The 25,783-nt window shown below is 38.1% G+C and overlaps 2 protein-coding genes across 3 annotated transcripts in view; one reads left to right on the top strand and one right to left on the bottom strand.

Moving 5' to 3' along the window:
• Nucleotides 1-25,783, top strand: part of ten1 (TEN1 subunit of CST complex) — a 43,161-nt gene that overhangs the window by 8,797 nt on the left and 8,581 nt on the right. The window contains exon 3 of one of the 2 annotated variants that reach the window (XM_062997830.1): nucleotides 1,373-2,373. The exons of the other annotated variant lie outside the window; for it this stretch is intronic. Within the exon in view, the coding sequence (XP_062853900.1) occupies nucleotides 1,373-1,503 (131 nt within the window). The 3' untranslated portion in view covers nucleotides 1,504-2,373. Of the gene's footprint in view, nucleotides 1-1,372; nucleotides 2,374-25,783 lie in introns of those variants that run through there. 2 annotated transcript variants of the gene reach the window in all.
• On the bottom strand, nucleotides 2,475-24,537 carry evpla (envoplakin a). Its single transcript, XM_062997832.1, has 22 exons — nucleotides 24,319-24,537; nucleotides 16,914-17,013; nucleotides 16,443-16,597; nucleotides 15,615-15,738; nucleotides 14,797-14,928; nucleotides 14,514-14,555; nucleotides 14,134-14,295; nucleotides 13,933-14,040; nucleotides 13,004-13,099; nucleotides 12,552-12,662; nucleotides 11,903-12,049; nucleotides 11,342-11,493; nucleotides 10,629-10,726; nucleotides 10,092-10,264; nucleotides 9,038-9,216; nucleotides 8,792-8,930; nucleotides 8,264-8,457; nucleotides 8,014-8,164; nucleotides 7,810-7,893; nucleotides 7,605-7,703; nucleotides 6,554-6,646; nucleotides 2,475-6,437 (listed from the first exon to the last, which is right to left on the bottom strand). The coding sequence occupies exons 1-22, from the start codon at nucleotides 24,396-24,398 to the stop codon at nucleotides 3,042-3,044; spliced, it is 6,015 nt and encodes a 2,004-aa protein (XP_062853902.1). The 5' UTR covers nucleotides 24,399-24,537; the 3' UTR covers nucleotides 2,475-3,041.

The following is a 25,783-nucleotide window of genomic DNA, read 5'->3' as shown; positions in this document are numbered from 1 at the left end:
AAGTGCAAAACAAATATACATTTTAGAAAACAAAATTACATATGCCGAAAATAAATTTACAAGTGCTGAAACACTTTTACATATGCCAAAACAAATTTACAAACACTGGGTACCCAAGCACTTGTAAATTTGTTTTTGCTTTTGTTGTAAATTTGTTTTAGTTTTTTTGTAATTTTGTTTTCTGAAATGTAAATTTGTTTTGCACTTCTCGGCCACCGTAGATAGTGGCCTTCAGCTCTTCTGAATTGTTGTGTCTGGCATATCGCATCTTCCTCTTCACAATACCACATAGATTTTCTATGGGGTTAAGGTCAGGCGAGTTTGCTGGCCAATTAAGAACAGGGATACCATGGTCCTTAAACCAGGTACTGGTAACTTTGGCACTGTGTGCAGGTGCCAAGTCCTGTTGGAAAATGAAATCTGCATCTCCATAAAGTTGGTCAGCAGCAGGAAGCATGAAGTGCTCTAAAACTTCCTGGTAGACGGCTGCGTTGACCTTGGACCTCAGAAAACACAGTGGACCAACACCAGCAGATGACATGGCACTCCAAACCATCACTGACTGTGGAAACTTTACACTGGACCTCAAGCAACGTGGATTCTGTGCCTCTCTTCTCTTCCTCCAGACTCTGGGACCTTGATTTCCAAAGGTAATGCAAAATTTACTTTCATCAGAGAACATAACTTTGGACCACTCAGCAGTCCTTTTTGTCTTTAGCCCAGGCGAGACGCTTCTGACGCTGTCTCTTGCTCAAGAGTGGCTTGACACAAGGAATGCAACAGCTGAAACCCATGTCTTGCATACGTCTGTGCGTGGTGGTTCTTGAAGCACTGACTCCAGCTGCAGTCCACTCTTTGTGAATCTCCCCCACATTTTTGAATGGGTCTTCCCCATGATTGTGTAGCCTACAGAACTAGACTGAGAGACCATTTAAAGGCCTTTGCAGGTGTTTTGAGTTAATTAGCTGATTAGAGTGTGGCACCAGGTGTCTTCAATATTGTACCTTGTCATAATATTCTAATTTTCTGAGATACTGAATTTGGGGTTTTCATTAGTTGTCAGTTATAATCATCAACATTAAAAGAAATAAACATTTGAAATATATCAGTCTGTGTGTAATGAATGAATATAATATACAAGTTTCACTTTTTGAATGGAATTACTGAAATAAATCAACTTTTTCATGATATTCTAATTTTATGACCAGCACCTGTATATATAATAATAATAATATATATATATATATATATATATATATATATATATATATATATATATATATATATTATAAATATTTTATTTTATTATTATTATTTTTTTCGAAAAAATAACTAAAATACTCATTTTACTTTGTGTTTCTCGTGTTTTTAGGACATGAGGCCACTCTGCGTGCACGGGTTTTGATCTGTGTGGACGGGGTCGATGTTGCGCTGTTACAGAAGGCTATTAATAACCAAAGGAATTTTTTACAAGAAAATAGCAATCAGTCTAATGCACGGTAGCATCAAGTCATTGTCATTGTCTAACATATTGTAACATGCTGAGATATGCATACATAATGTATGCAATAATCAATATTTAACCAACAAATTGACACAAAGAAGTTTTTTTTTTCTGAAAATAAGCTAAAACATGGACTCATTGGACCAGAGCACACATTTCTACCATCTTTTGTTTATCTGAGATAAATTCAAAAGGATTTGGCAGCATTTCTGCTAGGAATTGATGCATGTGTTTATCTTTCAGTTTCAGGTTAAATTTCTTAATGCAGCAGACTGTGTTAAGTGAGAACAGTTCTCCGAAGTATTTCCGAGCCCATGTGGCTGTATTTATCACAATAGCATGACAGCTTCTCATGCAGTGCCACCTGAGGTTTTAAAGATTTAACAGGGGGTTCTGGCCTTGCTCTACACAGACTGAGTTTTTTTTAGTTATTGATTTATTCACCTTATTATGTACAGTAGAAGGTGATATTGAAACGAATACCTACACTATTTGCAATGTGAGTAGCGCTGTCACTTCGCACCACAAAGGCCTAAGTTTGATTCCGCATTGGTGCAGTGGTAAAACAGACTAAATAAATATTTGCAGTGTTGTGTTGACACGTTCTTTTTGAACATATTGACAATTCTCTCACAAAGTGATGAGCTATGACCTATCTTTGCATGCCAAAATTAGACATAAGTGGATCCTCTCTTTAGAAGTAATGTTATGAAGGTAAATTATGCTTACTGGGTTATGTAAATTAATTCTGGTAGGTAAAGAATTAAATAAAAATCTTTCTGCAAGTTTGTGATAATTGTAAAGGTTATTTTTCTTATTTATATACAGAATCATAAATGTAAAACAAATAAATGTTGTATTATATGGTATGCACTGGTTATTTTAGTTTAGTTGTTATATCAAGTAAAAAATCAAGAAGACACGACTCGTTTATTTAACATTTTATTGAACAATATTTTTTTGAGTTGGGTGCAAACAAAGACTTAAATAATATTGATATTTCGGTTAATAAGAAAAAAAGACAACCCGTCATCCCAAGTAAAATAAACTTTGATAGATGATATTTTCTCTTTGATGAATAGATACGGTCATGCAGATAAAGTAAACAAAGAAGTTATCAATAAGAAGATTGCGTGTTTGAATCCCGGCTCTGCCGTGCAGCACCTGTTGGGCCCTTAAACAAGACCTTTAACCCTGCCTGCTCCAGGGGTGCCCTACAATGGCTGACCCTGTGCTCTGACCCCGCGCTCTGACCCCAGCTTCCACACAAGCTGGGATATGTGGAAAAAGCATTTCATTGTACTGTACACATGTATATGTATATATGACAAATAGACATTCTATTTATTCTATTCTATTCTAGAATTACATTGATTTAAAAAAAAAAAGAAAAGTGTAAATTGGCAACTTATTTTCCTGAGGTGTACAACAAGTTTAGTAAAGTATTAATCAATGTTTTAAACATTAATGGTTTTTACTCAGCCATTTACCGTTCATTTGAACAGAACCTGTGGAGACTGCTGTGCTCTAACAAGGTCTACTTGTAGTTGTAAGATGATCTGTGGGAATAGTATGAAGGGATGTAGGATGCATCGGTGGTTGCTGCAGGAAGCATTGGTAGACCTGAATATCTGTCTGGCTTGCAGGATGCCAACGCCTGCTTGTAGTTGATTTTCTGCTTCGTCACTGGATCCACTAGATCTTTAGGATGGTTTGCCTCTTCCTGAATCTCTCTCATCATCGTACTGTCGATCATTTTAGCTTTCACGGCATCTACGGCGTTCACTCTGCCTGTTTGCTTGGGATCGATCAGGCCTCCGGTCAGGTACTGCACCTCCAGATATCGCATTGCAGTGTCTTTGGGCATCCAACCCTTCTGAACAGCCTCTCCGATCGACAGCCGTTCTTTAGTCACAGGATCTTCGACCCCAGTGTAAGCCTTTTGAGCATTAAGCAAGCGCTGCATTTGGCTGGACTCGATCAGACCGCGATCTGCTGCTTTATGAACGGAATATCTTTCCTTATTGTTGATGTCCACAATACCACCAGTTGCTGCTTGCGCCTCCAACAACCTTTGCCCGGTAGCTGGGTCAATCATCTTTCGGGCCAGAGCCAGGCGCACTGAAATGCCTGAATCAGTGTCTTTGTCATAGATTCCACAAATAGGGAGACGGTCATTGCTTTTGATATTATTGCTGTATGAGGGTTTTTGTGAGGTCTTTTGGATTGTGGTCGATGTGATCGAAGACAGCTTTTTCTTTTCTCCAGCGACGAGAAGAGCAAACTCTGATATGGGCATCCTGCCGTCCTTGTATTGTTTGAGTTGAGTTTCTGTCACATTGCCATCTCTGAGGGCATTTTTAATCGGGTACTGCTTGCCACTCTTGCGATCCTGCAAGACCGATGTCTCCCCTTCAGGTCCCACTGTAGTGATCTCTTCCCAGTCACATTCCAGCTCCTGCAAGTGGATGTACTGGGTACGGTCAATTAGCCCTTGAATGTAGGCGTCATATGGTGACATGTCTTTACCAGTCTCAGGATCCAGGATGGTAATTCTAGTGGAGACGTTTTTCTCCTGTGTACGAGTTTCTTGAGTAGATTCTTCTTTCTTCAGGCTGTTTTTAAGCTCCGTGATAGTGTTGTCCCGCTTATAGATCCTGTCCTTCTCATCCAAGATATCTCTCTCCAGACGCTGAATGTCCGACTCTATCTTGATGCTTTTATGCCTGTTAATTTGGGTTTTTTCACTCATGAGCCTAGACTGCTGCTGGAATGAGACAGAGATTTCTCTTTGTTCGTTCTCCAGAGCTCTTAGCTGACGTTGGAGGTCCTGTTTCTCGTTTAGAAGGGAATCTCTTTGGTTTGTAAGGCTAGTCCCCTCATATGATGTGTTTGACTTTCTGCTTTGCAGTCGCTGCAGCTTGTCGTTAGCCCGTCGAATTTCATCCTCCACATCTAGTCTGGCATTTTTTTGCTGAAGCAACTGATCTCTAAGGTGAGACAGTTGAGACTCTACTACCTGGTCTTTTTCCACCCTGACCACCTCCTTGTAGACAGTTTTCTCAAACGATTTCTCTTTCTGCAGGATGTCAATCTGGAGTTTTAGATTCCTTATGTCCCTCTCTAACCGCATGGCATCATTGCACTCCTTGTCATAGTCTGCCCTCAAATTGTTGGTCAGTTTCTCCAGTTTTGGATCCCTTTCTACTTTAAGAACTTCTTCCATAACAATGTGCTCTTGAACTGGTGGTGGTGAGTTCTCCAGCTCGTTGATGCGGAATTTGATTCTTGACAGCTCAGTCTCAACTTCAATCCTTTTTTGTCGCTCATCACTTTCTCTTAGCGTTCTTTCCCTATCCTCTATCAGGGCTCTTAGCCGCTGCACTTCCTGATCTGCCTTCCTGCGATTATTAACCTCTTCATCCAGAGTCCTTCCCAGCCTCTCAAGGTCCATACGCTGCCTTGGGTCCTTCTCTAACCGTACCACCTCTTGTACCACCACCTTTTCTTCTGGTTTCTGTCTTTCCATCAAAATGAATTTATTCTGAAGATCAAATACCATTTCCTCTACTGTTCTACGTGTCTGTGCCTCTTCACGTACCTCTCTCCTTAGACGATCTGCCTCTTTTTCTAAGAGTGGATCATTGACATGCTTGACCACCTCTTTAGTCACTACCTGAGTCTCCACTTTTGACTTTTCTGCTCTTAGTTCATCTCGTTGTTTCCTTAGATGGTTCAGCTCATCTTGGGAAGTATTAAAAGATCTTTGCAGGGTATAGACTTGGTCAGAGAGCTTTTGAATCTCCCTTACATTTTCTGGGCTGCGTTCTTCTTTCACAAGCTCCTGAACCACTTCCCTATACTCTATAGTAGGTTTCTGAGAATAGATACCTTCCAGATCAATTCTGACCAAACTGATCTTTCTCTCCATTTCTGAACTCTGCCTGGTGGTGTCCTGAAGTTCTCTTCTCAGTCGAACTGTCTCTGCTTCAGTCTCCGGGGAAACCCTGTAGATCTCGTTAATAATCTCCTTTATGTCAATCTTTTGTTTGATCTGCTCAATTTGAATATAACGTGACTGAAGGTCACCCAATTCCCTTGTTAGCATATTATTCTGGTGTCTGTCTTCATCTATGGTGGACCGAAGCCTGGTTGACTCACTGATCAGTGCCGGGTCTTTTTCAACTGTCTTAACTTCCTTGGTCACATACTTGGGCTCTAAGGTAGGGATGAGTCTTTCAAGAGAAGTGATCTGATTCTTGAACTGAAATATTTGATTGTTCAAAGACCTGCACCTCTCCCCTTCATCTTCAATATCCATCTTAAATGACATGACTGCCTTCAGCATCTCAGGATCCTTCTCTACTCGAACAACCTCCTTCTGCACCACCTTCTCTTTAATAGTGGGTCTTTTTTGCTCCAAGATGACCATCTCTGTTTTCAGTATACCTTCTTGGCTGTCTTTAACTTTGACCTCACTCAGCAGTCTGCTGATTTCCTCTCTCAGTCTATTGGCCTCCCTATCCAGTTGAGGGTCTCTCTCGTAATTGGTTACCTCTCTAGTTACCAGTTTGGGCGTGGTACTCTTAAGCCCGCTTTCCATAGATGTGAGTCTTCTGGTGAGAACATCGATCTCACTTTGGGTTTGGGTGCGTCTCATTGCCTCCTCATGAACATTTCTCTGAAAGTCTTTCAAGTCTGCCTCAAGTTTTGGGTCACGGTAGTATTCCAGAACCTCCTTCTCTTGCACACGCTCCACACCTTTTCTGCTCCGTAGGGACACCATTCTGTCTTGAAACCTCCTGAGCTCAGATTCTACTTGGTTGCGCCTACTAATTTCCTCATTAAGGTCCCTCTGTAGGTCATTAATCTCTGCTGCACTTCTTTGTTGAAGCTGTTGAGACTGCTGCACTATGGCTACTTGTTCCTCTTTCTATTGAAGAAAGGGTAAACAGGCAGAGAAGAGATAGTAGTAAGTACTGGCGTTAAAAACATTTTTGGGTAATTATTCAAAAACACTTGGATGTAAGTAATAAAGCTAGCACATACCTTTGCAAGAAGGTTCTTTGCTAAGTCCATCTGGTTGAGTAGCTGGTCATTTTCAGCTGCTGCATTAGCATAGCGATTTACTACAGTCTTTTCCTGTGAAACAAAATAAAGCTTAACTGTTAATATCATAAAGAATACATATTTTATAGCATTAGCACCAGAATAGCGTGCAGCTTGTGTTGTTTGTTTATTCTGTTATATGAGTTTATTGACAGTGTAATTACCCATTAAGAAAGCCTATGTTTGTATTTGTAAGGTTTAATGACTTATTCAAAGTTGTTGGCAAACGTGGTATAATCGTTCATATGCTGTATTTTAGTGCATGCTGGGTAAATCGTAGCATAATCAGCCCTTGCTAATACTGTTACATGCTGAGTGTATGGGGGATGAGGGATGTTAATGCCATTCTGTAAACATTGTGATGTGTTATTTCTTTGTAGACCACAATGATTTGGCAGTTATTTCACACAGCAATTAAATGGTAAACACGGCTATTTCACACAGCAATTTAATGGTAAACACAGCTATTTCACACAGCAATGTAATGGTAAACACAGCTATTTCACACAGCAGTTTCTATTAAAAAGCAGTTTACAATAATCCTTTCTATGTGTCTGTGTTCCTTAATTGGAATACAACAATCCACTGCTTTTCCGCCTCAACCAGTGTTTCCTTTGAGGTTCTAATCCACCTCTGTTCCAAGAAGTTTTGAATCCATGGCAGATTTTAGTTGTGTTTTACACTATAGTAGACCCTAGAGTTACGAACGATTTACAATACGAACATTTTGGGTTACGGACGATCTTTTTCAACTTAACGTACGAACAAATTTCTTTATATACTTGTATTTAAAAAAAAGACTATTTAAGACATTAGAAAGGTTAGGTAAGGGGGTGGTTTGGAGGTCTGGCACAGATTAATTCTATTTACTTGATTTCTTATGGGAAAAATAGGTTTAACTAACGAACATTTTGACTTCAGAACAGCCCTTCAGAACCAATTACATTTGTAAGTTAAGGGTCTACTGTACTTTGCATTTCAGTCACCTTACCTGTTTAGCCACAGAGTCAGCCAGAGAGACGGTGGGCTTTCTTACTGCATCAGGGTTTTTGAGAGTAGATCTGTACTTGTCAGAGTTAACCTCATATTCCTAAAAATGTTAACAAACATAAGTTAGCGTGTTAAACATTCTTTGTTAATTGGTTAATTGGTGTTTCCTAAGGTAGTCTATATTATCACCACAGATGTAACCTTACACTAAGGACATCCTGCAAGTCCTGAGAGACATCCACCATTCTTTCCACGTCGTAGCCTTTCCTTTTAATGTCCTCTACCACCCTCTGTTGAAAACAAAACAGAATAGCAGTGTTAATTCAGGAAAACTACACATGGGCTGCATTTATAGCTATATTTTGGTAGGATAAGGGGTTGTCCAGTTTATGGACATAAAATCAACTCACCACTTGAGACATTTGCTTGGCATTGACTTGGGCTAAATCATCACTGGGCCTGATCTTGTTGTTGGGCAGATTGTCAAGGAATGTGTTTAGGGACTGATTGGCGTTCTGAAAGTCATTATTTTTGGTCACAGCTCCTTGCAAAAGGCTTTCTCTGTTGAAAAAAGTTAAAGCATTAGGTTAATTTCTTATTCAGCTTTAATGTGTGATGTCTTTGTATTTGACCCTGCTCAATGTCACTGCTGTAGCATACTTGTTTCCTAGCTGGTTGTTGATGTTAGCATAGCGTGTCTGCAGGTTTTTAACCTGAGTCTCCTGTCTACGTATATCGGGGCAATACTCCTGATATCCCTGCTGCAGGGAACTGCACAGGTTTGCCGTGATCTCCATGTCCTTGTTCAGCTTCTGCATATCGGGTTGAGCAACAGCCACCTCTTTTTTCAGACTCTGTTTATGGGGGCAGATTTAAAGGTAAATGTTAATGACATAAAATGACTTTTATTATGTTAAAACTAAGTGTAAGTGCGAATTTGCTTTAATACACACAATACATATACACCTAAAAATTAACAATTACAAAACAGGACTGCAAAAAGCATCCCAATTACACAAAAGGACATCTGAGCTGACACAAATATATGTCTTTATTTCTTGTATTGTTTGCTTTCTTAACATCAGTCTTACTATTTACCTGTCTAGAACAGTTTATGGCAATTTTAGATTGTGCCATTTTACTGGCACATTTTAAAAGGTGCATATGTATATATCAACTTTAGCTTACCTGCAAGTCCTGGATGCGGTTCTGCACAGCATTGGGAGAGTCTGAAATAGCACCATCTTTACTCAACTGCTTCTCAAAGTTAGAAACAATTCCGTCCACTTTTCTTATTTGGCTCTCCAAGCTCAGAGATGCATTAGCCCTGCAATAGAAAACAGTTCCTAATGTTAGTATAGATCTGTTATTATAGAAAAAGATATGCTACTCTTATCCAGCAGGTGGATGTATAAGGAATTCATGATGCCATACTTTTTGGTGTAGAGATCATTGAGAGCGTTGAGGCTGGTAGTCTTGTTATCGACCCGATTCAGTTTTTCTGGCAGAACCGATGATACCGGGCCATTGCGGTCCATGGACAAAAGTGGTTGTAGATCCCTCTGTGCTGCTGCTTTCTGCTGCTCCAGCTGGCGTAAATCCGCTGCTGCTCTCTGCATCGGCATCAGTTAATTATTCAAATGATTCCTTCATTTAATTTATTTAATATTTTACAGTCAAGTTCTACCAAAAAAATAATATGTACTTTGTAGACTGGCCTGATATATATAGTTTATAGCAGGTACACTAATAAAGTTACATAAACTACACAGTCCAAATGACAAGCAATGTTAAAATCACATCATGATAAATAATATACAGTATAACTGCGGTCAGTAAATTACAATAAAACAGTTCAAAAAATGTAATAAATTGTGTGCACTTGGGTTCACAGTGGTAAAGTACACTAGTACCACCAGTGCTGACATCTCGAGCTCGCAAGTTAGAATCTCAGCTCTGCAAACGGCCGGCCGGGCACCTGCATGGACAATGATTGGCAAGTCTAAGGGAGGTAGGACCATAGGGATTCCTCGTAACTGCTGCAGTTACAAGCTCTACTGACTGATCGATGGCACCTGCATAATAAGACGCGTGATAATGGAGATCAGTGCATGTTTTTCTGTGCGCAATACGGATCTCCATAAGAACCCACTTTGTGCACATAAAGTCTGCTGTGGAAGTGCAGCAGTAGAGGTGGAAATACAAATCGGGTAATTAGATATGACTAGATTCTGCGGAAAATTGGGGGAAAATATTTATTTCTTTTTTAAATTGTGCTGGTGTGCAAATATATCAAAAGCCAGATGTAGCTTTAAATGCTGGTATAATTCATACAGATCATGCACTCGTTGATCCTTCAGTTATATTTACGAACTGTTTTTTCTTAAACTGATTATAGAAAACAATGCAAAACTATCAATATTATCCTGCAGTATCATTTGTTGTTTGAAAATACAGTATATTTTATTATTCCTGAAGCCTTCCTTACCTCCTGGTCACTTAGGCGTTTGGTGAGATCTCTGGTAGGATCGTTGGTGTCCAGCGGTACTCTCATTCTGTTCAACATGTTCTGTTCTGCTGCTGTGAGGTCTAAGTCAAGCTGATCTAGACGTCCACTGATTTCTCCAGCTTTCGGGTTCGCCAGACTATTAGACAAAGAACCTGAAGAACGAAAACACAGTACAAGTTGGTCTGTGCACAATATGTGTTTAATCACTCATGTGCGTGTTTGCTCTGATGATGTGTAAGCACGGGGCCGGCCCTAGCACTAGCAAACTAAGAAACCAGTAAAACATGCTGACATACCAATATTTACTTGAATTGAAAGCTTAATGTAACCATGAAAGATGGCAAAGAGAGAGAAGTAAATTCTGTTTTGACTACAAGAGCTAACTGCATTTTTTTTGTAACCAACTCCCAGCTCTGCTATTTGGCAAACCAAACCAATAGCTTAACAACAGTACAGTTAACATGACCCTCTTACACACACATGCACTGAATGCCACCCTAGGCAGCTGTCTTGTACCTGATTTCAAGGCTTGTGATGATTCTGGGACCTGAGCCTTTAGTGTGGACCTCACTGCTGTACGCCTTTTTCTCAGGTCTTCCATCTCTTTGCCCATCCTACAAACACACACAGGTATTTGTGACTGTTGCCTTACTGTATTTATTAATAACACCACTAGCATATGCATTTCAGATAGTTATTGACTTGTTATACATATATTTCGCTATGCATGTTTTAGAAGCCTTGTCCTCCCCTCTTCACAGGGGGCAGTGCTAAAGAGGGTCAAAAATGACAAGTACCTTGGTGTAGTAACAGAATATATGCTGTTGATTATACCATCATCTAAGAAGGCTTAACAAATTACAGCTGTGACTCAAAGCTGATGTTTTATAGGTCTTGTATTGAGTCAGTCTTAGCATTTGTATTTATTTGCATGTTTGGTAATCTGAGTATCAGAAATAAGAAGCCTCTAAATGGTATTGTGAAAATTAGTAGCCAGCTCATGGAATGCCAGCAATATTTTTTTATCAGAACTTTTTAAGAAGTGCTTCTTTAAAAAGCTACAATGGTTATACAGTATGATAATCCGACCAGCTTTAGCTTCTCCCATTAAACTTCTAAAGATACGATAGAAATGATAGCAATCCTGCTTTTAAATAAAATAAGTCCTTGGTGACATTCTCAGACACTAATTTAGATTAATGTAAAATAGTGCTGCATCACAGTCTTACAGATCAACTTTGTTGATGGCATCTTGATCAGGTGGAGGAACCAGGAAGCAGACCCCGGGAGCACTTTTGGTTACCCCATCAGCAGACACCACGTCCCAGTTTGCATTGGTGTTGGACTTCAGGGTGAATTTTTCCCCTCTGGATATGGATGCCTAGAGATGACAAAATATTTGATAAGAGTAGAATATATACTGATACATGCTGTTAGACAAAGCGCATTATTAATTTTTACTATTTATGTAAAAACGCCATAACTTCAGATTTGCATCGTTCAGATGCTACATTAGCCTTGTAGATATAGAACAAAACTAAAGAAACTTCAAATATTAAACATGTCTTTGCTGATTAACCATTGCCAGTGGGACAGTGGTAGCCTAGTGGGAAGAGCTGTGGGTTTTCAACTGTAAGAATGTGGGTTTGAATCCTGGCTCTGCCACAAGGCCCTTAATTCTAACCTGCTAAGCTTTGTTTAAGAGTAAACCTGCCTAAGCTGTTTGTCAAACAGATAAATGTGTAAGCATTAGAGAAAGGAGTGTAAACATGCTAAATCAAGATAAACACCTTGGGTGTGTCCCAGTCACACAGAGACTCCACGGTAGTTGGGCGGGTGGGGGCAGTACGACGGAGTTTAAGAGGAGCAACGGAGGTGCTGCGCTTTCTCAGGTCGGCTAAAAGCTGCTCACAGCGCTGAAGAGGCCTTTCCTCTGCCTGAGAAAGAGAGAGAGAAAGAGATATGAGGAACAAATCTTTCTTACAAATGGATCCGTTTTACTTTGATTTCTTGGTATATTCTTCAGAAAACCAGATCTGAGTTGCTTCAGGAATTAGCGATTGTAAGATTCAGACAAATTCAATAAAACATCAGAGAATTTGCAGGACCTGCAATTATTTCTAATCACAATAATAGAAAAAATCTTTTCTGGATAATATTTGGGTGTTTAGTACAAAAATATCACTAAGTGTTCAACTAATGTATAAAAAATGCAGGAAAAAATGTCAGTAAATATTATGATTAGGAACAAACAATTACAAGTCAATTCTGGACGATTATAATTAAGGGACACAGGTTTTGACTCACTTCAAAATCTGCAACAATTATAATAAAAATGGCACAATATTCTGTTGGTACTAAACAGTAAAAAGAAGTTTAAATAGAATAAACTGCAAACAAGTTCATACTGTTATTTTAAACACCAGGATAAGATTTTACCTCGAGTTGCAGCTGGGTCTCTGTGTTGGTCTTCTTAGCTAGAGCTTTGGGGTCCACTGTGGAGCTTAGACCTGATAAGGATTCAGACAGGGTCTCTGCATCTAGTTGGTACTGTAGAAAGGCACAGAGAAAAGTGGTCAAGATCCTAAACAAATAAGGTTTCCCACAGCAGACATGAGTTTTGCCTCAAGTTAGCATTTTATAAGGTAGATGTAGGGTCATATTATTAAACACCAACTATCAGTCCGTGTTCTACATTTTAAACCAGTAAAACCTCCACCATAGGACCATCACTGGAAGATAATATTTGTTAGTAGACTATTCTTCATGATAAGAGCCTACACATTGTAAAAAATGTTTAACATGCCTGGCTAGTGTTTAACATGCCTGTTTAGTCATTCTGGGTGAAAGTTCAGTGCTTGCTCAGTTGGACTTCTCTCATATCACCTTACCTTTTTATAGTTCTCCACATTATCCAGGTGTGTTTCTTGGCAGATGCAAAGGTTCAGGAATTTCTGCCATTCGTCTCTCAGATTGTTTCTGTGGGCCTGAAAAAAAACATGTTTATTCTAACAACTGGTTTTATTTTTTTTTTCTTTATTAAATTTTTTTTTCTTTTGGTTGCCACAGTAAATCTGGTCCACATACCAAACATGCCACATGCCATACGTCAGAGGCAACTCTCATATTTTGATCTGGGCTTTGACCATCACTAAGAGCGCACTGGCAAGTGCACCTTCCAGTGGCTATGCTGTTTCAGCAGTCCCCCTCCCTTTTACTTAGACATTTCCCAATCATGTCAGTGCAGATGCCTGATAGCAGCTCTGAGATTTGAACCTTGGATCCACAGATCTCAGCTGTAGTGGGTTAGTATATTTTACCATCGTGCTACCAAAGTGCCTGTTTGTTTTCTTTTTAAAGAAAATGTGATTCCAAGCAAACTATGTAAAACTTTTTCACTTAGGGTCACAGTTAGGGTCATTTTTACAAATGATTGATTTTTGATGATAATGATTTAAGGTGGTCAATATTTTATAGTTCTACATTTAATTAAAATGGGGAAAACAATAAAAACAGCTGTTAAAGCTAATGTTAAAGCTAGAGTGTATTTTTCAGTTGAGTACTGCTCACAACTGCCAATATAGCAGTGTGCTAAACCTTTAGCATCTGTACAGACTATTTTTGCAACACACACAATTTGCTTCAAAAAAAGTGTAATGATATAAAACAAACTAAAACAAACTTCTCCAAAAGTAACTAGACTTACTACCCAAAATGGGAGAAAGTTGGATGACTGATTAAGTCATTTCTAATTAGCAAATAAATATCTAATTAGCTTGCCACATATACACTTTTAAAGGTCACATTTTGTGTTGTTTACCTCAACTGTGTTGGAAGCAGGGTGTTTCAGCTCCATCAAACGATCGCCATCATCCTGCAGTTTGTTCACCTCGCTCTCATGAGATAACAGACTGACGTTTTTGAAGTTCTGCAAAAAACACACAGTAAGTTGAGATCAGTTTTTACACACAATCTCATAATAAAGTGCAAAACTGAATCCAGACCAGCGCTCTGGCCTTACCTCGTAGCGACGGCGAACATCGGACGGATCCACCATGCGGTCGCTCCAGTCCTGTTGGAGGGTCTTGGCCTGTTCGTCCTTCAGGTAGACCACTTCTTTGTTACAGCCCTGCATGTACTCGTACAGGCTGTTCAGGTAGTGACTCCGCCACTTTGAGTTATCCTGTGTGTCAAAACAGGACACACAGTTACATATTTATAGACCATTTCATTATTTAGGCTGTTTTGATAAACAGGTAGCTTGGACAGCCCAAATAGTTGGATGGGGAGGGGGTGTTGCACAGTAGTCCTACACCTTAATTATAGTTGTTTTGGGTGACACTTTTTTGGATAAGGAGGGGAAGTTGCACCAATTTCTTAATATGAAGACAAATAACTTACCAATAAATTGCTGTATTGCTTCCTGAGTGCAGCATATTCCTCCTAAGATAACAAACACAGCAACATAAGATGTCAGCATTTTGTAAGACAAAACACATAAATGTTAAACATGGACTATACATTAATTCCAGCTCAATTAATGACACTACTGTATCAACTACATCTGAACTACACTGGAAACTCGTAGACAGTTTATATCATTCTGTTGCAGTAAAGCTTGAAAAATGAAACATGATGACTGAAGTGTAAACGGTTTTAGTGTGATTATTCTAATAATTCTGACCTTGGAGCTGGTGCTGTCGGGGCTGAGCTGTGTATTGTAGGCTTCAATCTCCTTGTGCAGAATATTATGAGCTGCAATCTGTTTCTCCAGTTCGGCCATGCTGGGTCCATACGCATTTGAGTTTATATCTGCCTGTAACACACACATATAGTTAATGCTGTGTTGCATAGCCTTTGTTGGCAGTCACAGCTTGAAGACATCTATGTAAAAAAAAAAAATGTAAAAAATGTTTTTGCAGCATTGTCTATTAATTTTGACGTTTAGAAATATGAAGTAGTTACTTGCACTGAAGGTATATTAAAAAAATTAAAACAAACATGGCTAAATATACTGTAAGGCTTCCTGCAGTGTAATAACTATAGTTTTTATGCTATTAATATTTTACTGAACTTTATTAGGTATACAGTGATTATATCATATATCATCTATGATGTATCCAGTGATTGGCCTTGTTATTGATTTAACACATCATTTACGTATTTTATTTAGCACAGCAAAACAAAACAAAAAAAGAAATAATATAGAGTCAGGTCTTTTCTGCCTAGAATGGCACAGTGGAGCAGCAGTTTGGAGTTTGGCTTATTCTCCTCAAGTCCATGAGAGTTTTCTTAAGATACTCTGGTCTTCTCTTACAAATGGTTGATTAACTGCTCTAAACTGCCCCTAGATATGAGTAAGTAAGTAAAGGGGTGAGTATGTGTTACCCTGCAATGGACTGGAGCCATATGTGGGTTGTATTCCTGCCTTGTGGACCCACCAAGACTGATCAGGATAAAGAGGTCACTGGTAACATGAGACTGAATGCATTTTCTGCTTACCTGTTTCTGGTTAAACACCTGAGCCCAGTTGATGCGTGGCTGCAGGCCGATCTCGTTCACCTGCTTGTACAGTTCACGGTAGAACACGCAGTCCTTTAACCAGCGCTCATGCAGGCGACTCACGCTAACACACAAACGTAAAGAAATAACCAAATTTTACAATTTTATCAGTGGTAACATTGTCATTTGCAATGTTGATCTTTAATCTTAATGAATTACATGCTAAGCTTTTTGATGAAAACTGTCTTTTAGTCACTAGGAAATAATGTAAACCATATATTGATGCATAAATAACTGTCTTCTACATGTATTTAGGGCAGGGCAGTCCTAATTTTTAAAAGTTGTCAGTTTATTTAACTCTACATGTATATTTTTCCAGTGGTTCAATTCTTCCCTGCTGCAGAAGCTCGTTTTATCATTTACATAAATTGTGCAGTGATTTTGTGCCATTTCAAACAAGATAAACCATTTACAGTGGGGTTTATTTTTTGACATGCATATAAATGACACTGATGTCATGAAGGTGCAGCTGGTAGAGTGGATGCCTCAAGGCAACATGGGTCCTGGGGACCTGGGTTCAATCCTATGTCAGCCTTTTATGTTTTGGTATACGGTGGTTTGGTATCAGGGGTGATGGTAGCTTAGTGGTTATTGTACTGAACTAGTAATCAGAAGGTTGCCAGTTTAAGCCCCATCACTGACAGGTTGTCACTGTTCAGCCCCTGAGCAAGACTGAGCCCCTGAGCAATTATTCAGTCATAATTGTAAGTTGCTTTGGATAAAAGGGTTTGCTTAATGCTCCAAATAGAATGGACATGGTGTACTTACTCTTTTTCAATCTCTCCTGCCTGTGGGTGCTGCATTTTCTTGGCTTTGTCCAAATCCAGAAAGAGGTCTTTGATAAGCCCCTCAGCCTCTGTCAAGTGGGCAGAGTTCTCCGACTGGTGTTTAAATGGCTTGCTGTTCTTCTCATATTCTGCATCCTAAAAGAGGCATAAGTGATTGTTGTATAAATAAAACATCGCACGTGATCATTCCACCATATAAAATAGTAGATCAGGTGCTGCCATAGTGAAAAACAGAGACAGTGGGGTAACCAGTGTACTGTAGGCTGTGATACATCTTTGCCATATCACTCACCCCTAAAAATAATTAATTTTAATATATGGCTGAATAAAGATGGTGATGGACACCCTGTTTATGCTACAGAACCCTTAAAATGAAATAGGTAAAGATACAGAATAAAGGGGTACAGAAATGTAAAAAATGGCAAAGTTAAAATACAGAGATGCAACTCACAATGACCAGCAGTTCCTCAGCCCGCAGCACATCTTTTTCCAAAGTGTCTGCATTTTTCTGCATGCGAGCGATGATCAAGGCCAGGTCATTCACCTGAGACCTGCAGGTCAGAGTTAAAGATCATGGTCAGTTTTACCTGATTCATTCTTTAACAGTAAAGATTCAGTCACACAAACATGTTCTGTTAAATTCACTGTGATCAAGAGTTTCATGTTGACTTCATGTTAATATTTTGCAGAAATGTTGCAGAAGGTGAACTGGCTACTCTAAACTGCCACTAGGTGTGAGTAAGTACATGTATCAGTGTGTGTTGCCCTACATGGGATTGGGGTCTATTCCAGTGGGTGTTGCTGCTTTGTATAAGTCTATGTATGTAATGCACCCTGTTTATGTCTCCAATATACAAAGATCATGATGTGGACTCAGTTAAGATTTAGACACAGCCACAGCCGCTCAGGTGGCGCAGCGGTAAAGTACGCTAGCGCACCAGAGTTGGGTTTCTAGATGCATCGTATTGAAACTCAGCTCTACCTTTCCGACTGGGTTGGGTGGCAGTATGAACAACGTTTGGCTGTTGTTCAGGGGCTTAGGGGTAGAGTCGGAGCATAGGTCCTCATAACTGGTACAACTGCGGCCCCTGCTGGTTGACTGACGGCGCTTGCACAGGGCTGAGGAATAACATTGAGGGGGGTGTGACCCTCCATGCGCAGTGTCTCTCGGTGTATGAACTCGGCTCGTGCAGGTGAAACATGCAGGCTGTACTCATTGCGTGCCGGAGGGGGTGCAAGTCAGTTGAGTGGCGTCCTCAGTCAGCGGCAAAAAGGGTCGAATCAGTATAGAGGACGCAATCAGGGTAATTGGACACGATTAGAATGGGGATAAAAGTTAAGGGAAAAAAGTGGGAAAAAATAGATAATTAAAAAAAAAAAAAAAATCTGCAAGTCTTATTTATTACTTTTGATCACATTTTTGATCTTATCTTAAATGCCCAAATGCAACACTAAATTGGCAGATTATTGGGTCTTGTGTTTACCTAGGTTAACATGGGTGCATTGTTTTAGTCATCTATTTATGTGCAGGATTTGTCAGCCCACCTTCCTCGTCCATTAATGGAAAGAAATTTATAAATTATTTTAGCCTAAATAATGGTTTTATTTGAGTAGGTCTAAGAGATGAAAGAATATGAGATCAATGTTACAATAATGTACAGTATGTCTCAGTACACTTTTTACATATACTGCAGGTAATTTCACTCTTGTTCCTCTCTTGTTTCTGCTTTAATGTTTTGTAAAATAAATGTTAAAAATCACTTTCACATAATGTTTTTATCTTACTTACATTTTCTTTTCAAATCAAATACATAAATCTTTGCCTTATCACCCACCCTTAAGTATGTGTTTGTAAAAGCAGGTGGCAGGTCGAGCTGTTTCAGGTTTGGCAGTTTTCAGACATGTCAAGCTGGTAGGTTCAGTTTGGGTGTGAACAATAAGACTAAGACAGATATCTGTGCTCTCAAATTTACGAAATATCTGACATTCCACAACTTTCTGTCTTCCACTCCAAACCCGCACCCCACCTACTTACTCAGATGAAAATCTGTGACATGTACGTGTTGTACACCACACATTGGATACTGATCACCCTTAGCAAAGCCTACTGAAGCATTTAGTAGACTTGTAACCTATAACATTTTGGAATGAATATTCTGTGTTATCTTATCCTGTTGAGCTGTATGGTATATTAGCAGAACATTCAATCCTGCAGGTAGACTCTGATGAATAGATACATTTTATATAAAATATATTTTAGGTTATCCTTTAATCTTAATGATTATACTAAGTATGTCTTGTATGTGACTGTAGGTCTGTACTAATGTTATCTGTGTACATTTATGATCTACAGTATGTTGATATTTTTACTATAAAATAAATGAATGCAAATCAAAAGTCAGATGCTAAAATGGCACTTGTTTCTACTTGCCAGAACCAAACCAACCAGATTATTTTGAATTAAATTCAGCTCCAATTTTCATCTTGCCTAATCACAACAAACTTCAACAGACCTGCCAAAGTACACTGCAAATCCAAGCCTACTAAACAGAGTAAAGCTGAGAGCTGCTGTGATCTTCTTTCCTTTTGTATATGGTTCTCTTTTGTTCCTCCAAAACAATGCTAACAATGCTAAAAACGCTACACCGCCCTGTACTGCCCGTCCCTCAACTTTTCTACTTCACCCACCCTGTAAGTCTTCTGGCCTGAATACTGATACGAGGGAATGCCCTGGGTTTCCCTAAAGCAACACTGTGTAATGATCTGAGAATTTAAAACATTTAGAGGACAATTAAACCACGGCTCAGGTTTTGCTATAGCACATAAAGAATTATTGTTTTATACACAGTGAGTTATAAATCTGTAAAACCAGAACTTGATTATGTATTGTTTGATTTTCTATTGTTCATGGAAAGGGTTTGACTCATCTGATGTTCTGACTTTATTCATCTATTCATTCATATGCATTTCTATAAAAGTTACATAACTCGCTAAATATTTAATCATTTTTTTTTGCAATTAGTCATGCAGGTACGCCCAAAAACTGATTTAACAGCAGTGGAAGGCAAGATATGTTGATCAGAGAAGGAACTTATTAATGTTTTCTTTTTAATGTAGATATTTTTTCATTTTTATTTCATGCTTTATTTCAAAGTTTCATGTATTACAGTCAAATTATTTAATTGCTAATCTTAGCACAGCAAAGTACTGAGAGATTTTTTGCAAAACAAATTATGGTGAATCTTAAGTAGTAGCAAAATAGACCACTAAATATTGGTCAATTAAAAAGAAAAAATTAAGTGTTTAAATGTACCACTGCTTGATGCTTCAAATGTACAATTGATTTCAGAAGTTTGTGGCTGCTACTCACTTTTGTAATCAAATGATAAGAAAACAGCTGTTAATTTGACCCCCTTATATCTGCTGGGTTAAAGAACATACACTAACTATGATTTGTTGGTGTAGAAAGTTTTGTAATATCATTTAATGTTGTGGTATGCCCTCTTTATTACCTGATTGTTATTGACTTTATCTGGTGATTTTTGCCTAAATAAATAGGATTAGTTTGACTGCAGCCATTGTAAACTACATGGAACACTGGGGTCAGAGAGAAAACCAAGAGAAAACTCAAACTGTCACTTCATGCTTGGAGGAAATTTGTTCACACTGACATGTATAATCTAAGAACCAGCAAAAAAAACAGCAGGTCTGCCATGAGTTATAAGTTTCTAGAACACTGTTAACATGAGCTTAATGGCTGCAAGCAAGAAAGAAGTCGCTGCTTTTAAAACTGGCACCAAGCTCAAAATAAATGTGTTACTGATCACATGGCCAGAAAGAATGCAGGATTAAAAACATATTTATTGCACGGTAAACATTAACTGACTCGACATTCATACATGTTTTGACAAGTATATGTAAACATTTGACTTCAGCTGGTTCATAATGCACTATTATCCTTCCTAAGACTTTCACACCAACTACAAGTGAAGGTACATGTTCACTACTTTTATTTATAATAATCTGAATATAACCTTGAATATTAGTAATATATTTGGGGGTTTTCTTGCTAGTTTACTATATTATTTATATTTAATCATTAATGTAATACTAATGTTGCATTGCAAAAATAAAGATAAATGGCACTTTGCAGGGCATCACACACACCAATCTCCATTCCAATCTCCCTCAATACCCATTCACTCAAACCGAGGGTCAATTAAAAGTAGCCAGTCTGCCATCTGCATGCAAGAATGAACCTAAAGAACATGGAGGAAATCATACAAACACATAGAGAATGACGAGACAAGTATCGAACCCAGGTCTTAATGACCCTGGTGTTGTGTGGCTTTATTATTTTTCGTTTTGTTTGATAAAAATTATGTACACCTTGGTTAAGCAGCTTGGTGTAATCATTGTAAATCAAATTGGGTAAATACTTCTTATTCAGTACTTGAAAATAAATGTTTTTGGACTTAGGGTTTATGTTATCTAGTCCTGATTATATTTTAAGAGTATGAGCCTGGTAAAACACTTCTAATAAAAAATTTTTTGCCGGTTTTCCTTTTCTAATGATAGAAAGTACTATTTAGGGTCAACACATTAATGAGGCACTGTTCCTTCTGTGTCTTTGTGAGATTCAACTTGGTTTTCTCCCACCTCCTAAAAAATGCAGAAGGACTGGTTGGGCACTCTTCCACTAGGTGTGAATTAGTAAGTGAATATGTTTGTGTGGGTTGCTCTATGATGGATTGATACCTCAATAAGAGCATAATTCGTCAATCATGGGCCATTATTTTTGGGTAGCACTGGACCCATTAACCTGTTACTTATCCCACTCACATAGAACCAGAGTAGCTGCAGGTTTTTAATACCAACCATGCCAGAGCTACCTCTGCTTGATTGGTATGAAAACCTGAGTACCAGGAGTCTATACAATCAAAATGTGAACATTTTCAATGAACTACTGGTGTTCAGGTTTAATACAAATAAAATAAAACCTATAAAGTTTAATTGTAATTAAAGAATTTTACAATTTAAAGACTTTTGCCCAGTATGTGTTAACTGCTGTTGCAAATGCATAACAAATGCACAAGTCTAGACTCTAAATTTACGACCCCCCATATTTGTTTAAAACAAATACATCATTTTGTCCCTCCGGTTTAGATGCCTTGGCTTGATTGTACTACACAGGACGTCCTAACTGGCTCTTTAAATCTGTCATGTGACACAACCAGACGTACTCACTGCCCTGCCGGGTGGAGTCTGTAATAAGACGTGTCTCGTTCACACCCACAACCCGCCCATATCCCGCACCCACACAAAGGCATGGTATGTTTATGTAGCTGTTTATTGGCCATGAGTCACTATTGCGATTCTGGGTTTCTGGCTGCAGAACAAAAGAACAGATTTAGTCTTTTTGACCTGTAGATTTTTACTTTTTTAACCTGATATCCATGCACAGAATATTATTTACTCACTTCTAAATGATGATATTTAACTGAATCAGCATTTTTTAAACACCACTACGGGTACTTATTTAAATATTAGTATTCTGAATTAGTGCACTTCTGTTATGTCCTAAAATTAAAGTGGACCACAGAGAACTAAATTTAAGATGACTTGAATTATGTCATATATATAAGGACCAATTCTTTTTATTTTCAATATTGGTACAATACTGGAGTGTATGTATGTATAAGCCAGTCTGATAATGATTCTTTAACTTTACTAATTGCTGTTTCTTCAAAAACTGTTTTGAAACTATTGTTGTCTTCTAATGAAAGATTTATTCACTATGGAAATAAATATTCAAACTAAGCTTTTCTGTATTGAAAGCATACCAGTTTTAATACCAATCATCATCATGGTTGAACTTTATCCTTATATAACATATATCCTTATATAACATATATATTAATTCATCAAAAAATCTATATTTTTTTAATGTAACAGTCACAGTTTTACAAAACTCAATAAATCACTAAATCGATTCCATTACGAGCTGAAGTGTTGTGTAATGTGACTTTGGCATGTCAGTGACAGGGCCCACACCCAGCAGAGGAATGACAGGATTAGTTATGACAGGAAGCTTCACCGTCTGGCCACTCCAGCTTCTCCTGTTTCCAAGCATTAACACTGGTAGGACCAGGCTGGTCTGTTCTAGCATCAGGGCGCTACCTTGAAACCACCAGTCCTGGTGTGTTCATGTTTACTAAGTCAGCTCAGACTGACGACACAGTGTCTCCATGAGGGCCAGGTGAGAACGGGTGCAGCTCTGAACCTGTGACTCATGACTCATTACGAGCCAAGGGTCACATATAACAATGTGATATAGTTTCTACTACTTTATTTATATTATATAGTTCTTTTGATACATCATTTATTATAGTAAATTGATTGTTAGGTAATTGTCAAGTAATAGAATAAAAAATATATATTATTCTGGCTGTTGGGGTAACTTTAAGAATAACTAATTAAGAATAACTACAGATTTGTGAACAATGATAGAAAGATGATTTGCATTTAAACCTACAATACATGTAAACGCCCAGGCTTATTATTATTATTATAACATTATGTATAGTTTTATATAGTGTAGTTTTATTGACATTATTTCCAGTTTTTCCAGTAATTTTAGTTTGTAAGTCTGAACTAGTGAGTAATTTTTAAGATTTAAGATTTTTAATATATGATATTTAAAGTATGTAGTGCACAAAACTGTAATGTACAATGTGGCATTTACAGCATATATATGCTTTATCTGGTGTTTTTTTACTAAAGGAATTTTTGATGTACACTACATGACCAAATTTATATGAACAGATAAAAACAAGCTTGTTGGCCACCCACTTCCAACTATGGACACTAATATGGAGTTGCTACCGTCATTCCAATTCATCCTAAACGTATTCCATTGGGCAGAGGTCAAGGTTCTGCATCATCCTCAAACCAACTGGAGTTGAGTCCTGAAGTTAACTCCTCCAATCAGGGCTTAATTGGATTATGACATGTAAAGGTCATATAAAGGTATTTTATAAATCTGTGATCAGTTATATTCATGTCTTACAGAAATACACTGAGAAGAAAAAACAGTTTGCAGTTCTGTTCCTTCTAGGAAGATGAATTTAATTTAAAGGACACTAGGTTATGAATGGCTAATATGAATCAAACCCTAAATCTATTTATTCAATCAAACAATTGTTTTTCCTCCCTGTACATTCTCTTTTTGTCTGGTCAGTCAGTGATCAAATTGGTTTATTAATAAACAATTAATATACATTTGAATATTATATTAATATGCTAGTGTTTAACATTAGCAACTGTAGTATATCTGAGAAAAGATCTGCAATTGACAAATTAAAAAAAAATGCTAAAGGATGCCTTAAATATTAGACTCAAGTTATTTAGGCTTATATATTGTATTATAGTATATTACATTATATTAAATATATGCCTAAATAACTTAAGTCTAATATTAAAGGCATCCTTTAGCAATTTTTAGTAATTTGTCAACAGTTATATTTCTTAATGTATTGTTTTCCAGGTTCACAAATTGGCAGAAGTTAGCCAAAATTAGGCTACCAGATAATATTTACATTTTCTAGATTTTTTTTTTTGTTCTAAGAGCCTAAATAAGTATGTATGCAAAGAAAAACACGTCTACATTTCTGTAAAGTATCAACATAGTGAGTCTATAAACACCTTGGTTTTGGAAAACTGTCCCCAAATCTGATGTTTCTCTACTTAAAAAACGTAATGATCTGTGACATGAATCTGAACAACCTGCTTACTTCACAGTCTCTGGTTGCCCGAACCTCCTCAAAATCAACACACATATCTGTACAAACACTCACTTGGTCATACTGGATGATGTCTTAAGGGTGTTGCTGTCTTTGGGGGCATTCTTGGTGCTGGCATCTTTCTTCTTAAACATCCTGCAGGTTTGGCTGAGGTGAAAAGTCACCTGTGCACGTCTATGTTTCTTAAATCCTTCTTACACACGCCTCGGTTTGCTCAGTATCTCTGGTCTGTATCACACGTGTACACACGCACACACACACACGTTGTTCCTCTCTGATGGTGTGTGTGAAATGAAGTGTTTTAGGACTGTTTAAGATGAAGAAGTTTGCTCGGTTTGGCTCCTCCCTGTGAAACAGGTGTCGGACGACACCCAGGCGTGGCGAGGGACCAGGCAGACCTGTTCTACGCTCCCATTTCTTTCTGAAACACACACCTAAACAGGCTCATATATATGTACACAAACTCAGATTTGTCATGACTTCTGCACTGTAGGAAAAGCCAAGTTCATTCAATACCTGTCCTTAAAATGTCAAAGCCACGCTTTTTAAATGCCTGGCCTCATTCTGATTATGAACCTTGTCATGATTTCTAACTTACTGATAGAGACTGAACTGAGGCAATACAGATAAACATGAAATACAACTGTAATAAACACAGGCCTCGTAAGTTAATATTAAGCCCTGGTGACTAGTCGCATACAAATCTGTGCAAACCAGCTGAAACTAAAATGTAAAAAAATTCACTGTTAATAACTAAAATAATGACATACTGATTCATAAAACAGAATTAATAGAAATGTTACAGTGAAGTGGGCACGGTGGCTAAGTGGGTAACACTGTCGCCTCACAGCAAGAAGGTCCTGGGTTCGATCCCCAGGTGGGGTGGTCCAGGTCCTTTCTGTGTGGAGTTTGCATGTTCTCCCCGTGTCTGCGTGGGTTTCCTCCCACAGTCCAAAGACATGCAAGTGAGGTGAATTGGAGACACTAAATTGTCCATGATTGTGTTTGATATAACCTTGTGAACTGATGAATCTTGTGTAATGAGTCACTACCGTTTCCAGTCATGAATGTAACCGAAAGTGTAAAACATGACGTTAAAATCCTAATAAAACAAACAAACAAACAGTGAAGTGACTATGTATGGAGTTTCCTAATGTCTTGTGTGGCCTACAACAACAATTTACATTTACACCATTTAGCAGACACTTTCATCCAAAGCAACATATGATTATACATTTCTAATTATAAATTGCTCAGACACCAAACAGGGGAAACTTGGAGGTTGTGAGGCCTGAACCAGCAACCTTCCTAGTCCAGTACCTTAACCATTGACCTACCAGTACCCTTTATGAGTGAATTAATAATTAAACATGAAAAAGAAAAACTAAAACAAACCTCTACACAACATAAATTACAATAACCTAAATGAAAATACCTTTTTTAGGAACCATTTCATCCTGGTCATGTTTGTGATTACCTTGGGCATAAGGAAATTTACTATAGGGGATCCAATAAGAGC

The sequence above is a fragment of the Trichomycterus rosablanca genome, chromosome 6, assembly GCF_030014385.1.
Source record: "Trichomycterus rosablanca isolate fTriRos1 chromosome 6, fTriRos1.hap1, whole genome shotgun sequence".
Taxonomy (NCBI): Eukaryota; Metazoa; Chordata; class Actinopteri; order Siluriformes; family Trichomycteridae; genus Trichomycterus; species Trichomycterus rosablanca.
This window is presented reverse-complemented; position numbering and strand designations above follow the sequence as displayed.

Bases quoted from the DNA above. Each gene is read 5' to 3' on its own strand.
- evpla (XM_062997832.1), bottom strand. From the start codon at position 24,398: ATGTTTAAGAAGAAAGATGCCAGCACCAAGAATGCCCCCAAAGACAGC. The intron at 14,556-14,796 runs GTCAGAATTATT...TTGTTATCTTAG, and splicing joins CCGACAGCACCAGCTCCAAG to GAGGAATATGCTGCACTCAG. The intron at 7,704-7,809 runs GTAAGGTTACAT...TAACATTTTTAG, and splicing joins ACTTGCAGGATGTCCTTAGT to GAATATGAGGTTAACTCTGA.